Source organism: Carya illinoinensis, chromosome 7 (assembly GCF_018687715.1).
Source record: "Carya illinoinensis cultivar Pawnee chromosome 7, C.illinoinensisPawnee_v1, whole genome shotgun sequence".
Taxonomy (NCBI): Eukaryota; Viridiplantae; Streptophyta; class Magnoliopsida; order Fagales; family Juglandaceae; genus Carya; species Carya illinoinensis.
The window spans coordinates 33,839,715-33,855,855 of NC_056758.1; the positions used below are offsets into that span (position 1 = coordinate 33,839,715).

Below are 16,141 nucleotides of genomic sequence, written 5' to 3' on the forward strand. Positions count from 1 at the left end.
GCAAATGAAGATGTTGAGCCTGAGAGATCGGCTCCACTGGAGGAGTGATGTGATCACTTTAAATCGCAGGTTGTGCATAACTCTTTGGTTATGTAAATAATGGTCTTTACCTTACTTTCGTTGAATAACTGTATAATATTTAAAGTACTTTTATTTTGGTTTGTGTGTATTAAAAATTCTGGTACTTATTCGACTTATTTAAATTATCCGATGCATTTTTGTTGTACATTTTCTTCATGTACATACACTTAACGCTTATTGTTGGAATGTATGATCCGTATTACCATCATCACAGACATCTCGATTCCTGTTAATCCATACGAGGGAGTCGGGGTGCCACAATATAGCCTGACATGTCAATGCATTGCAAATATCTTAAAGCATCCCCATCCGGTTCTCCAAAGCACCATATTTTCCATAATTTGAGGTTTATTTTGAAGTTTTGATCAAAATGTCCTCCACATCCGGATCCCTATTTTAGAAAAAAAGTTTAGGGAATAAACAGTAAGTCCCCCAAGGGAATAAACAATTTAGGGAATAAAAAGGGGGACTTACTGTTTATTCCCTAAATCATTTTTATCAATATTTTATTCTAATATATAAAATAAATAATTTTCCAATCATCTACACTTTCTCTCATACTCATATTTATTATAGTTTTAAATAATAATTTTAAAAATAATTTAATTAATTACGAAAATATAAAAAAATTAATTTTAAAAATATTATCATATTCACACAAAAAAATTTAAATTTTTGTTTAAAATATTCACTAGAGTAATAGTTCAAAAAATAAGAAAAAATATTGAGTAGTTAAATTTGTAAATAGAAGTGAAAAAAAGTAATAAAAAAGAATAAAAAAATATTATTTAATAGAATAGAGATAGGGATGAGGAATGAAATGTAGGAAGTTTTTGAAAGATGAATAAAATTTAGCAAAAAATTTGAGAAAATGTAATTTTGAGTTAAATTATAGAGATGTGGATGCTCTTAGTAGTACTATTTTATATATCATCCATCTTCAAATGAGTATTTGACTACAAAGAAATTGGGGGCGCCACAATATAGCCTAACGTGTCAATGCATCGCAAATATCTTAGTAGTACTATTTTATATACCATCTGATTTCGAATGAGTATTTGACTTTAATGAAAGTGTAAAATCATATAAGATGGCATCAAATCAATCAATTGTGTAATAGATAAATAATTTTTTATAGCCATAGAATGCGTAAATGTCCTATACTTTTTTTTTTTAAAGTGAGTAAATTACAAGATCCATATAAAAATATAATTTGTTGATAATAAATTTTACTATTTTTCAAAAAGAGTGCACGATATTTATATAACTCATGACTATATCTAGAGACAAGTGTTTGCCTCCATGCATGGACAACAAACGGCAACATCGAGAGGTCATTTTGTGAGTGATCAAGCATGGCAACTTTTTGAGACAACGAGGTTTTGAGGCAATTGCATTGGTAGAGTTTTGGCACATCATTGCCAATAACAAAGCTCTTTGGGTGATAGATGTTGTTCTTTGTTGGACCTTTGTGTGTTTGCCATGGTGGGTAAGACAACATGTTGGGCAAGCAAAGAGGGCACCATGTATGGCAAGCTGCGTGTGCATGTATTTTATTTTATTGGGTGAGAGCAACGCCATGGGTACCAAGCTAGCATTGTGGTGCATGCATGGGAGGCTAAGGGGTGCCCTATGCTACCCATGACGTGCATGCGTGAGAAAGCCAAACTGACACTAGTAAGCATCGTTGCAAATGCACGCCAAGGGCACCATACTAAGAGCATTTTTATTAATTTGACCAAAGTTGATTGATAGCCAAAATTTAGATAATATAAAATATGTGCCAAAAAAATTTTAAATTGGATTGGACATCTTTAAAATAATTTAGATTTCAATTAGAGTGCTTTACTAAATATAACTAACTAAGGTTGCTTTATCAAATATTAAAATATTAGTTTCTCACTCCAATTAAATTAATTAAAATATAATTAATATTAATATAATTATTATTAACAATTGATAATACTTGTTTTTAATATTAATTTAATTAGAATATAATTATTATAAATATTTAATTATTAGAATTACAAAATGTGATAAAAATAAATTAAATAAAAAAATTAAATGAATAATATTTTATTAATATATAAAGAATAAATAGATAATTTAATATGAAAATTAAATTTAAATAAAATAGATAAATATAAATTTATATTAAATTAGCTAAGATCCATTTGATCAATAGAAAATAATAGGGCCACCGCTGGTGGCTCCCACTGGGGGCCACCGCTGGCCCTATTTTATTTTATTTTTTAATTTTTTCTTTTTCTTAATGATTAAGTAATTTTTTTATAATATTATTATAATTTTTTCATATATTTTTTAAAATATTTAAAAGTATTAAAAAATAATTTTAAAAAAAAAAAAAATTATTTGCCTAACAGTGACTCCCAGCACGTGCCACCAGCTGTGCATGTAGTACCGTCCTTTGATCAATTCAACGATAGAGAATATCTTCTAACAGGCGTAACCTGGACTCCCTCAAAAACGGCATTCAATTGCAATATGCCACGTAGACACTTCATTTTCAAAACTTGTGACCGCACGACAGAGGATCTGGTTTTCATCTCCCTCCCTCCCTCGCTCCCTCCGAATTCGGGCATCTGGTTTTCATCTCCCTCTCTCTCTCTCTCTCTCTCTCTCTCTCTCTCTCGACATGAGACCTGAGCCCCACCACTCCTGAATATCTTCCCGTCGAGCCCGAGCCCTTGCCCCTGCCCCACCACTCCCTCCCTCCTTCCCTTCCATCGAGCCCTAGCCACCCACCCCTGCGTCCCTCCCGTCTCTCTCTGTCCAATTTTGCCGCGACCCAACCCTCTCTGCCCTCCTCTCTGCCACTCTCTCCATCGTTGCTCCTGACCAGCATGGCTTTCCATTGCTCCTGGTATGCCTTTTAAGCTAATATGATTTTGGTTTTGAGAGTGGGTTTGATTATGGGTTTGATAGTGGTTCGATGTCATTGGATTGTTTGTGGGTTGATTTTGGCGTGTACTGCTTTGCTTTGCATAGGATCTTGCTTTGCCTATGGGTTGATTTGTATTAAGATCTTGCTTTGCTTGCTCTGTTTAAGTTCAATGGTGGACTTTGAAATCCTGTTCAGTGCAGCATCATTGTTAAATTTGAATTAAAATGAGAACTGGCAAATGGCTTATCAAGTGTTAAATTTAAAGATCTAGTAGCACCTTTCCCATCTCACAAATTTTCAGTTTTGCAAACTCCATATCATGAAAAAAAAAATGTCTTTGCCAGAACATCATCATATCATACGAAGTTAAACCCAAAACTCAAAATTACTCAAAACAAGAATTTAACAGATCTCCTACTCAAAACAAGAGGTTCACAATTTGAAAACAAGAATTTATTGGACAGTAAGCCAACCATGTGCAACGGGCTGAATGGCTGAACTGTGCGACGGGCTGAAGAGGTGGAAGTGAAGGCTGCAACGGGCTGAAGTGAAGGCTGCGACGGGATTGAGAGAACCGCGTAGTGTGGTATCTGATTTTCTCTCTGTTTGACAAATCTGATTTTGCTATCTCCTGTAGTCTAGTTCACAGAATTTAGATGGGGATCAATGACGTGTCATGCTCTTATTTGTTGCTGCTAAAGTGGGGAGAACGGCGTGACCGCCCAGAAGAGGAACTGTCAACGATAATGCTCTAATCGCTGTGCATGCGCGGGCACCCACCACATTACTCTTACAATATTGCTTCACCAATTGCGCCCTCGTGAATTGGATGACATGATGATTACGTTATAATTTAACGATGATTACAAAAATTTAAAATGAAAGAAAAGACTTTTAAAAAGCTTATGAATAATATTTATGTTTTAAGAAATAAATGAAAAATATTACTATCTTGAAAAATAAAAATAATTTAATTATAAATAAATTTTATAAATTAATATGATAAATTAAATTATAAAATTATTTTTAAAAATAAATTTAATATATTATATAAAATAACATGGATTTAAAATTTTATTTTTATAAAATATCTGAAGAGATAGATATGTCTATTTTTTGTTTTTACTAGATTGTTCATACTTAATAGTCGGCCGATTACCCACTCTTCTCTAAACGTGGCAACGTATAATAGGCGCAGGATGTTTCAGAAAAGTAATAATGACAGTGATAATAAATAATGATATTGTTTAATATTAGACGGTCAATGTGTTGCCACGTGGAGCATATCCTTTGCTTGTTGGGCTCTTGAGTCTTTTCCTTGTCATATCGGAAGCGAAAGAAAAGAACAAAGTAGAAAAAGCGTAGCAATCAATCTCTAACGTCTGGACTGCGGGCCCAGATGTTTCCGATTGACACCCGCCATGATTGTCGATCTTTAAAGATTCAATTTGAGCAAGCAGAACGAACTGAGGTGGTCACTTGGAGTCGAGGAAGACGATGGGCTCTCTAGGTTTTCTCCACTCACCTGCTCTTGGGTCTTTACAACTTCATTCCTCAAGCAAGGTTTACAGTTTTCTTAATTTTTTGTCTTAAAATTTTGGTTCGTTTTGTTTTCGAAGCTGCAAAATGTGTGATAAGAATTCTGTGAGCTGGTATGTACTGGCGCATTGGTGTTTATATCTTTTTATACTGGAATTAGCTTTGTTTTTTGTAATTATTATGCCTGCTTAATTTGGTAATGATCAGTCTAACTAACAATGCCCCTTTTGTCATATATGATGCAAGTGCATTGCTTTTCTGCAGATTGGGTGCCTGTTGTTTACGTATTTGATATTTGACGAAATTTGAATTACGGGTTCTTTTCGTTTTGTTATGATCTAGTTTGATATAAATTTGATTTAACCAGGGTTCCAGAATTTTAATGCAATTCAGTGTTCTTGTTTTCTTGCCTATTAGTTTACCTTCCGCAAGTGCCCGCACCTGTATGTCTTTCAATAGCTCAAAAATATTTTGGATCGATCACTTATTGCGATTGTTTTGACAGCCTTCAAGAAAGAACCAACATGTTGTCAAACAGCTAGTTAGAGCCGCCAGGGGGTCTCAAAAATTGCTTGAACGCCAAACCTTTCTTTCTGCATCAAGAATTGCAATACACAGGAGGGTATGTTTGACATTCCTATCATTGATTTTTTTTTTTTTTTTTTTTAAATTTATCGGGGCATAGTATTTCTCATATTTGAACGAAGTTTTACACTTTGGGAGGATTGTGCTTGCCATTTTTTTATTAAACATGGAGGTTAAGATATTTTTCCTGTCAACTATTATTTGTGAGTATATAAGCTGTGAGCGTTGCATTTTCTTCTCTAGGTACAGCACGGTACCATGATCTCAGCTGTTGTAACAGATGACAGCTCGACAATGACATCAACTGAGGAAGACGCAGACAATATTGGTATCTTGGGCATTGATCCAGGCCTGGAATCATTTAAGGACCACTTTGAATATAGAATGAAGAGATATGTTGATCAGAAGGCACTTCTCGAGAAACATGAAGGAGGTCTCGAGGAATTTGCACGAGGTTATTAGCTTTCATGAGATGTTAAAATTCCTCCCTTTCCACTTTATTTTTCCATTTGTGCGTGGAGAGTTGTTAAGAAGCACTAAACAACTGTATTTAACATTGCAGGTGCCTGTAATAAATAAATTACTCTATTTACAAGTGCCTAAAATCAATAATTCTGCTCCAAGATGGATTGATATATATTTTTTCATATACAATCAAGAGCATCATGTTGAGTGAATCAGTTCTTTTTCTTGCTTTCTTTTTCGTTTAATTGGTTATCTATTGGCCTCTATTAGGTTCATATCCTTTCTAGGTTCAGCAACTTAGCAAATTCTTTGACCTGCTTAGTAGTTTTCGTCTTCAGCGTAAAACCTAACTGTTTGCTTCATTCATTCTGTAGGTTATCTTAAGTTTGGATTTAACAGAGAAGAAGGTGGAATTGTGTACCGTGAGTGGGCTCCTGCTGTTCAGTGAGTTTGTTGTGAAGTTTCAAGTATAAAGTGATTATCTTTGCTGGCTATTGTACAGATCAATTGTTTCTTAGAAGTTATATTTCCTATAATGCAGAGAAGCACAACTTGTTGGGGACTTTAATGGATGGAATGGTGCCAACCACAAAATGGAAAAGAATCAATTTGGTGTTTGGAGTATAAGACTTCCTGATTCTGGTGGAAACCCAGCAATTCCCCACAATTCAAGAGTCAAGTTCCGATTCCAGCATCGTGATGGAGTTTGGGTTGATCGCATCCCTGCTTGGATTAAATATGCCACTGTTGACCCTACAAGATTTGGAGCACCATATGATGGTGTGTATTGGGATCCACCTCCTGCAGAAAGGTGCAAACACTTAAACCCAATTTGGATGAAGTGAATATTATTGATAGAGAAACAGGAGAACGAAATAGCTTTGGGGCCAATGCCATCATAGCAGGCATGGTTTTTCATTTCCTTAATCCATTAAAAATTTATGATGGCTATAATGGGAAAAAACCTTCAACAGTTTTTAAGGACCTCTCTACTGTTGCTTGGCCTAGTTTCATTTAAATAACGGAGCTATTGTACCATGATGTCTTAAATTTTATCTACATGAGACTCGACAGGATTGTTGAACTTTTCTTCCATTTATCATGCAGGTATCAGTTTATGTATCCCCGTCCTCCAAATCCCAAGGCCCCACGAATATATGAAGCTCATGTCGGAATGAGTAGCTCAGAACCCCGCATTAATTCATATAGAGAATTTGCTGATGAGATTCTGCCTCGTATTCGAGCAAATAACTATAACACAGTCCAGTTGATGGCTGTGATGGAGCACTCCTATTATGCATCATTTGGGTATCATGTTACGAACTTTTTCGCTGCAAGCAGTAGATCCGGGACTCCTGAGGACCTGAAGTATTTAATTGATAAGGCCCATAGCTTAGGCCTACGAGTATTGATGGATATTGTTCACAGTCATGCAAGTAACAATGTGACTGATGGCCTCAATGGCTTTGATGTTGGCCAAAGCTCCCAGGAGTCCTACTTCCACAACGGAGATCGTGGTTACCATAAGTCATGGGATAGCAGGCTCTTTAACTATGCCAATTGGGAAGTTCTTCGCTTCCTTTTATCCAACTTACAGTGGTGGCTTGAAGAGTTTAGATTTGATGGCTTTAGATTCGATGGAGTAACTTCAATGTTGTATCATCACCATGGAATAAACATGGCATTTACGGGGAATTATAACGAGTATTTTAGTGAGGCAACAGATGTCGATGCTGTTGTTTATCTGATGCTGGCCAACACTCTGATTCATAATATTTTGCCTGATGCAACTGTCATAGCTGAAGATGTTTCTGGTATGCCAGGGCTTGGTCGGCCTGTCTCTGAGGGGGGAACTGGTTTTGATTACCGCCTGGCAATGGCGATTCCTGACAAGTGGATTGATTACTTGAAGAACAAATCAGATGAAGATTGGTCAATGAAGGAAATATCCTCGAGTTTGACTAATAGAAGATACACTGAGAAGTGTATAGCTTATGCTGAAAGCCATGATCAGGTATGAGGTTTTGTCTTAGTTGTGTAGTTCTTAGTCACCATTTGCGGTCTTCCAACCTCCCAACAAGGTAAATGAGAGAAAAGAAAGGAGACAGAAACGGTGTAGTCTTCATGTTTTGTTCTCTCTCCAATTTTACCCTTTCCTCAATATGGGAAATTAAACTTTCATCCACAAACTACCACCTTTCATTGTTCCCTGAAAATTTCTAAAAGTTTCAATTTGCACATAAACCACCTATAATTTTCAATTTGTACCCTCGGTTTACATTGAACTGTTAAGATTGTGCCACGCAGCCAATTTTTCATTCATCTTAGCGGTCACATCTTATCTGAGGGTGCAAATTGCAAAATATTTATAGTTTAGCATGAAAATTGAAAGTTTTGGTGGCTTGAGGTGCAATGTAAAAAACAAATTTTAGTTTGTAGGTGAAAATATAATTTTGCCAATGTATTTTTTCCAATATCAATAAGCTTTACTGGTGCAGGCCATTGTAGGAGACAAGACAATAGCATTTCTCCTAATGGATGAAGAAATGTATTCTGGCATGTCATGCTTAACCGAGCCTTCTCCTACTGTTGAGCGAGGGCTTGCACTTCACAAGGTATGTTCATTCCAGCTTGTGTTACTGCTTTTTCGGGTTGTGGTATCTTTGACAGCTCAACTGGCTGATGTCTCTACTTTCTTTCCTTTTATGAATGCGGTTCTGTCTTTATCCCCAACTATAGGCCTTACAATTCATTTTTGCCCCCTTCAGAGGACTAAATAGTAACGATAGCCATGTCATGCATTGATTGTGGCATTGATTTACACACTGGAACCAGATGAAAGCTAATTCCAGTGAAAATGTCTTTTGATCAATTTTAATTTTTCTGTTATTGTTATATTTATCTTTTACAGATGGTACATTTTATAACTATGGCACTAGGAGGTGAGGGCTACCTTAATTTCATGGGGAACGAGGTAAGCACACTAGCCTGCACTCAAGATTGCTGCATGGAATCAGCGTGCATCCAGTTCTAGATATAATCTGACATTATATATTGGATTTTGGATTTGGTGACCACCAAGATTTCAAACTTTATGAAAATATATTTAAAATTACATTAGCAAGTAAAGAAGATTTTTTGAAGTTGTCTATGTGTATTGCATTGATTGTCTTATTTTTAAGTTATTTTTTAAACATTATTGTATAGTATGGTCATCCTGAATGGATTGACTTCCCAAGAGAAGGCAATGGGTGGAGCTATGAAAAATGCAGACGGCAATGGAATCTAGTGGATGCAGAGCACTTGAGATATCAGGTATAGAATCAAATCTTTGTTGGTTGAGCAATTCCATAATTTTTTTTTTTTTTTTTTAATTGAGCCCTTCACTTGACCCTACTGTACAACATGACTTTGGTAAAGTATGGCTAGCACACAACTGGTGACAAATCTCAGAAAGAATGCAAATTCATCGCTAGAACAGATTCTCACACCCAGCACCAATACCCAAAGCTATGTAATGGAATGTTACAAATTTTGTCTAACCCACTTCCATCCCACATAATTCCCTCGTGTTTAAGTGTTGCGCTTTCCTACAAACTTCCATTTTATGACCACATCTTTAACACTTCTTAGGTAATTAGTTGAAGTAATATGGAGTGTCTTGCATGATACATTTCATAGTTAATATGTACAACATTCCCGTTTACAGAGGAGTATATCTCTATTGTTGTTTCCATATGATAGGTTTTAACACCATCTTTTTCTCTTTCCTCCCGACCTTTACAGTTCATGAATGCATTTGACAGAGCTATGAATTTCCTTGATGATAAGTTTTCATTTCTGGAGTCAACAAAACAGATTGTGAGCAGCGCAGATGAAGAAGACAAGGTATAGATGTTCCCAATGATCAATATTTCTTTAGGATATGTTATGCTATCTTACCTTAAACTATAGGGTTGTTTTCAATTTTTTTTTTTTGATAAGTATAGGGCTGTTTTCAATTTTCCCTTGGAATTTAAAAAACTTGAGTAATTAATGCACCATGATAATGCAAATCCAGATTGGCTAATTGTTATCTGATAGCACCTGATCCGGTAGAAAATAATAAATGGGTAATTAAGGGTGACATTTAAACTTATGTCTCTTGATCACATTTTATTGGACTTAAGAAAGGGGAGCATTTGATGGGATTTTTGCATTGATTTAAAAGATTGCTAAAAATTAATCTCAGCTTTTCATTTACTTGGTGGTTCTAGCTGTCTCAGTTCTTTCATTTTTTTGGGGGGGGACAAGAACACATTCATATTGTTTGAAGTTGATTTTATAACCCCGATCATTTCATTTGGAAATTCTTCACTATTACACAATTGCTTGATTTTATCATGCTACAGGTTATCGTCTTTGAGCGTGGAGATCTGGTTTTTGTGTTCAATTTTCATCCAGAGAATACATATGATGGGTACGTTGTTTATAGTTATGCATGGGATCTGTGTTGTTTGCACGTGGAATGTGGCCTTGTACGCGAATAGCAGCATACCATGTTTTTTGATTTAGTGCTTGATTCTCGGAGTGACGTGTGTGATCTTGAACAAACAGGTACAAAGTTGGGTGCGACTTGCCTGGGAAGTATAGAGTTGCACTAGATAGTGATGCTCGGGAATTTGGTGGACATGGAAGAGTAAGGAACAACTTTTACATAGTCAAGCATGCATTTTTTGGCGAAGTTGTCTTTGCCAGTGTCTCTCTTTCACCGATTGTCATTGATCCCTTTACTGACTTGATGATTTCTTTGGCAGGTGGGCCATGATGTTGACCATTTCACATCTCCTGAAGGGATCCCCGGAGTGCCAGAAACGAATTTTAATAATCGTCCCAATTCCTTCAAAGTACTCTCACCACCTCGAACATGTGTGGTATGGTTTACCCTTTTTGGTCTTCCTAGTTCCTAGTGTTGGCATTTCTGGTCATCATTCATTTCTTCTTACCATAAAAAAATATAATCATAACGAAATAATATGGTGATTGCAAAATCAAGATCTCCTCACATTGCTTAATACCCGAGTTGATAATTGGTGTTGAAAACTAATTTGAGGTATCGAGCCCAACTGGTGTTAGCGTCGTATGACTGGCATTTTGGAAATCAAATCTCCAGCTTGGAGGATTTCGCAAATCTTTCAAACCATTTCATTTCATTTCAACATTCAAATACCATTCAAATACAAATATTTTTCAATTTCAAATTTTTAACTTTTTCATCTAATCATTATATTTTTTCCAGACTTCCAAATAAAACTTAAAAAATAATTCAATTTGAAAAATTATATTAAAAATTTATATTCTAATCCTCCTTTTAACTTTATAATTTTTTTTATTTAACTTCTTATCTCTCACTTTTCAAAATTCCATAAAATATCTTAACTCAAATCATTTTACTAATATTTATATATTATTTCAGTATTATTCACAGATTTATCATCTCATCTATAAAACCAAATAAAGTTTGCTCTGATTATTTGATTATATTTTCAAAAGGTTTATTATAGAGCGGAAGAAAGTGAAGAAAGCAATGCTGCTGATTTGGTGGACCTGGACAAGATATCAGCAGCGGAGGTTGTGGGTAAGCAGGAAAGTTTTGAAGCAGCTGCTCCTGTGGAAGATGGGAATCCCATTACAAGCAAGGTAAAAGGCTTGGAAGCAGAAGAGAAGGCCAAGATAAAAGACTTAGGAGCAGAAAAGATCGGAGAAGCGGACATCGAATGACTAGCATCAGTTCATTTGTCAATGGTTTCAGTGCCGGAAAGGTGGTAGAACACTAGAACTTGTGTGGATAAATAAAAGGATCTGAATTTGCGGTCTGTATATTTCCTTTTTATATAAAGGTATGACCTGCCTGTAAGTTGTATATATGTGAGAAGAAAGATATTGCGGAATGTAATATAATTTTCATAAATGGGAATATAGTCCCTTGTGTTTTCGCAGAGCAATCTTAGGTTTTTTAGCAGGTGACGTATCCCATTTTCTAAAAAAAAAAAAAAAAAAAACATTGGCATTTTTTTAATTTTTTGGATGATTTATTTTTTTTTAAATGTCGATTTTTAACTTAAATATTATTATTTTTAATCACACCAATTGATGTGTTACATTTCGGTGACTTGGCATAGACTTGGATGCAACCAGTGACTGGAATGAGAAAATTCAATATGAATTATAATATTAATAAGATAAACACACAAGACATTCATCATATATATTACCATATTAGACCATTGGCATTGGCAATGAGCTAGTTAAATGTAAATGTAAGTTTAAACTTTAGTTAGACGTGAGAAAAAGTTTTCACATTGGACTTGTTAAAAATTTAAAACTCAACACTTGATTTACTGTAAATTAAGAGGGCTCTTTAATATTGGAGAGTTATTATTCAACCTCTATCCAATTATTTTATTCTTTTCATCAATCTCTCACTCTCTTTTTATCACATTGAAATAAATTATCACGCTGAAATAAATTATATAAGTATCACATTGAAATAAATTATCATATTTTATTTTTTTAATAAAATTATTAATTAATATGTGAGTGTATTTGTAAAATATGTAAAAAAAATCAAATATTATTAAAATATATAATATTATATTCTTATTTTACCTTTAAGATGGCTAGTTTAATATAAACTTATTTAGTTAAAAATTGATGTTATGAATAAAATGTGAGATTTTAATTAAATTTTAGACTTAGCAATAACTAATTTATTGTCAATGCTTGAGCTTTGCTATCCAGTTGCTTATACTATACACTATATTTTATTAATTTATAAATTCATTTTTGTAAATTTTTATTGACTGGCTAATATTTGTTAGCTAATTAGTAATTGGTAATTACAAATTCACAACAGCAAGCCTAACACATTTCCAAGCAAATATGGGCCCGGACCAAAAGCTTTACAGCAGGGTTAGGTTTTAGCCCACTTCGATGTTGCTCTACGGAATGGGGGCAGAATTTACAAAGTCAATTTAAGGAATCAGAATCGGAAAGAAACAGAAACAGAAACAGGAATGGAATGCAAGAACAAGTACAGCATAATCATCCCGACTTACAACGAGCGCCTCAACATCGCTCTCATCGTCTACCTCGTCTTCAAGCATCTCCGGTACACCCACCTCATCTTGTGATCCTAGGATTCTTCGACAATTTTCTGTTCCTTTTTTGTTGCGCCTGCTTTTATTTTTAAGGGATCTGATTTTAGGATTACTCTTCGTGATTTCGTATCTGATGTCATGTTCCTGTAATGGGTTTCTTGTGCAATTTATGACTGTTTTAGGGATGTTGATTTCGAAATAATTGTTGTGGACGATGGGAGTCCAGATGGGACTCAAGAAATCGTAAAACAATTGCAGCAAGTGTATGGGGAAGATCGCATTGTAAGCACCATAATATTACAATTTGTATATGAACTTCTTCGCTATCAGTTTTTACGCTTATTTCCGACTTTTAACAATGAACCCTTCTTTTTGTTGATTCAGCTGTTGAGAGCTAGACCCAAGAAGCTTGGGTTAGGTATGCTGTGATTAATTTTGTTTTAATGAAATAATTATGAGAGACTTGCTTTTTATGCATAATCAAATTTCAGGAACTGCTTACTCTCATGGCCTGAAGCATGCATCTGGAAATTTTGTTGTGATCATGGATGCTGATCTATCGCACCATGTAAGTATGTTTTAGGGATGTGGATGATAAATTGGTGCAGTGTCAGAGTCTGAAATGGGAATGCATCTATGTTATCGTGCGTGCCATTCTGCCGTTTTTTTAAAAAGTTTTCGTGTTGGCAACTAGGAAAGCAACCCGCTTATTTCTAATATCTTTAACTGGGTTTTGCTTTGATTTTTCTTTTCTGTAACCATCTAGTATTTTGTTCGTGTGGTTATTCGAAGTAAAGTCAAAATAAAAATTATAGTCACCTGTAGACCCTGTAACTACATCCCAATTGAATTTTTGGGGAATTCCGTCTTCCATGTTTATAGATCCTAAGTTTCGGGGTAGTTGCCAACTCTGCTTATCGGATACATTTCTTGCATTATTGTATTCCTTTTGGCATCGGATATAGTTATCTTTGTCTAATCTTTTTGCATCTCATCAAACAGCCAAAGTATTTGCCGAGTTTCATCAAGTAAGTAAATTTTCAGTCATTTATTTTCTACTTCCCTATCTTAGCTTAGGATGCTTAGTTTGGGGAAAACCTTCTGACTTCTTTTGACATGACATATTTATTAAGGAAGCAGTTGGAGACTGGTGCAAGTATAGTTACTGGAACCCGCTATGTTAAATATGGTGGTGTACATGGATGGAACCTTATGCGCAAGCTAACAAGTAGGGGAGCAAATGTTCTGGCACAAACACTTCTATGGCCCAGTGTATCGGACTTGACTGGATCCTTCCGGTACACAAACTATAGTATTAAGCTATTCAAGTGTTTGCTCAGAAGATTGAAAAACAAGATATCTATTCAATTATTTGAAGCTTGCAAAATTTTGAAACTGACATTACTTGGATCATTTGAAGGCTTTACAGGAAGTCCGTTCTTGAAGATCTCATTAGTTCCTGTGTTAGCAAGGGATATGTCTTTCAAATGGAGATGATTGTTCGGGCTTCTAGAAAAGGTTACCATATTGAAGAGGTAAGGCCATATACTTGTCTTATCATGGTTTAGAAATCGATGGACTTTTGATACACATGCAGTTGTGAATCTTGATCCTAACCAAAAGCAGCCTCTCTCTCTCTCTCTCTCTCTCTCTCTCTCTCTCTCTCTCTCTCTATATATATATATATATGCCTAGATCTCCTTGATTAAAGTCCTTGTAAAAGGGATTGGCTCTTCTACTGCCTTTGCACCTCTCCCCATGACTGATTTGCTACGTTAGTCAGACTCAATCTCGTTTGCAATATAAACATCCTTGCATTATGAATCTATGAACGTAAGTGATCAACAGGGGTGAAAAGAAATACTTATGGATAGCAAAAGAAAAGGTTGAGATTTTTGGAGTTGAAAGAGCTTGTTAGTCCTCATGATTGTTTGCTCTTGTTTTAGTTGAATGTTATGTAGAGAAGTCATTATATGCGATTGTTTGTATCCATCTGCTCTTCTATTGTTATCTTCCCTTAATGTACCCCGGTTCAGCATCAGCAATAAACAGTCAGATATCGATGCTGTAGTTTTGCTTGTCTGACCATGTTGTATTCTCTCTCTTCCCAAACACCCTCCTTTATGGAGGGATTCTAGCATTGGAGTTATGGTAGCTTATAACTTAATACTACACCTGAAGATCTTGTGAACTGTATAATGCGTGAACTGTATAGATTTAAGCTAGTTGTGCAGAATCTGACTTAAAAGCAGTTTGAATACTTGCTATAATGTAATTCCTGCTTTGTGTGATTGGGTTCACTCTTATGTGTAGTTTCTAAGTGTTCTTAGAAAATATCTTCATTTTATAGTTGATTTGAATCTTGTGCTTGTCTACAGGTCCCAATTACATTTGTTGATAGAGTATATGGTAGTTCAAAGCTTGGAGGATCTGAAATTGTAGAATATCTAAAAGGCCTTGTATATTTGTTGGTAACCACATAAAATGAAGCTGAATGGCGAGTCAGTGATCATTTTTTCTTTTTCCTTTTGTGCACGACTCATGTATGGTTTTTAGTTCTATAACTATCTTTTTGTTTATGAATTTTGATAGGTTTCGATGATAAAAACAATTATGATTCTGAATTAAGTCTAGGAAATGATGTTATCACGAGTTATATATACTACACTCTTATTTTACTTCCATCTTACTATGCCGATGTGGCATTGTCTATCATCCTATGGACCAGTTATTTTTGTTTTAAGGGCTGGCATATGTCTTGAAATGGGAATAGGATGTAGCATTTTTTTAATCACTTTGTCTATATTACTTTGGATAAAGACTCGTTAATTTCTACTCGATACGCTGAGATTTTGAAGCCAGAAGAACTGGGATGTGGGTTGGTCCGATTCCTTGCAAAACTCGCATGGTCTGTTGAGTTATATGATGATTTCGCAGACTGCCTACTGATATGTTCAATAACGTGTTATCAACGTCGAAATGATTCTCTTCACTTAACTACAAAAAGTTCTGATAGTCCGTCGAACTATCTCATTTCATATAAATTATTATAATTTTTATAAATTTTTATACAAAATATAATAAATAATTTAATTTTTTTTAAATATCAAAATAAACTTAATATTAAAAAATTATATAATATTCAACTTTAAATAAAGCATCTCATTTCATCTAAACTTTGTAACCTAACGAGGCTTTAATCTAATTAGGGAATTACAGTCATGTAACAATAATATATAGCAAAAATAAAAATAATCATGTAACAATAATCTCTTATATATCTTATTTGACAAGTAGATTCTCAATGATTAAAATTTCTTAGCTTCTGCTCCAATGGTAAGACCTAAACAACAGAAAACTGCTTAGGCTTTCTTCAAATCGAATTTGAATCTAGTTTGCAGCCTGGCCCAAAAGCCATTTATCCACT

At 34.8% G+C, this 16,141-nt stretch overlaps 2 protein-coding genes across 2 annotated transcripts; both read left to right on the top strand.

Moving 5' to 3' along the window:
- The first annotated feature begins 4,337 nt into the window (after positions 1–4,337).
- Positions 4,338–11,559, top strand: LOC122315999 (1,4-alpha-glucan-branching enzyme 1, chloroplastic/amyloplastic-like). Its single transcript, XM_043132396.1, has 14 exons — positions 4,338–4,549; positions 5,031–5,147; positions 5,354–5,564; positions 5,950–6,019; positions 6,117–6,386; positions 6,683–7,589; positions 8,074–8,190; positions 8,487–8,549; positions 8,783–8,890; positions 9,362–9,463; positions 9,967–10,034; positions 10,172–10,253; positions 10,372–10,488; positions 11,108–11,559. The coding sequence occupies exons 1-14, from the start codon at positions 4,484–4,486 to the stop codon at positions 11,333–11,335; spliced, it is 2,526 nt and encodes an 841-aa protein (XP_042988330.1). The 5' UTR covers positions 4,338–4,483; the 3' UTR covers positions 11,336–11,559.
- A 1,004-nt stretch (positions 11,560–12,563) lies between these two features.
- On the top strand, positions 12,564–15,403 carry LOC122314709 (dolichol-phosphate mannosyltransferase subunit 1). Its single transcript, XM_043130249.1, has 8 exons — positions 12,564–12,725; positions 12,897–12,996; positions 13,099–13,132; positions 13,206–13,282; positions 13,717–13,742; positions 13,848–14,012; positions 14,135–14,249; positions 15,093–15,403. Exons 1-8 carry the CDS (start codon positions 12,631–12,633, stop codon positions 15,195–15,197), a joined length of 717 nt encoding a protein of 238 aa, XP_042986183.1. The 5' UTR covers positions 12,564–12,630; the 3' UTR covers positions 15,198–15,403.
- Positions 15,404–16,141: the final 738 nt, after the last annotated feature.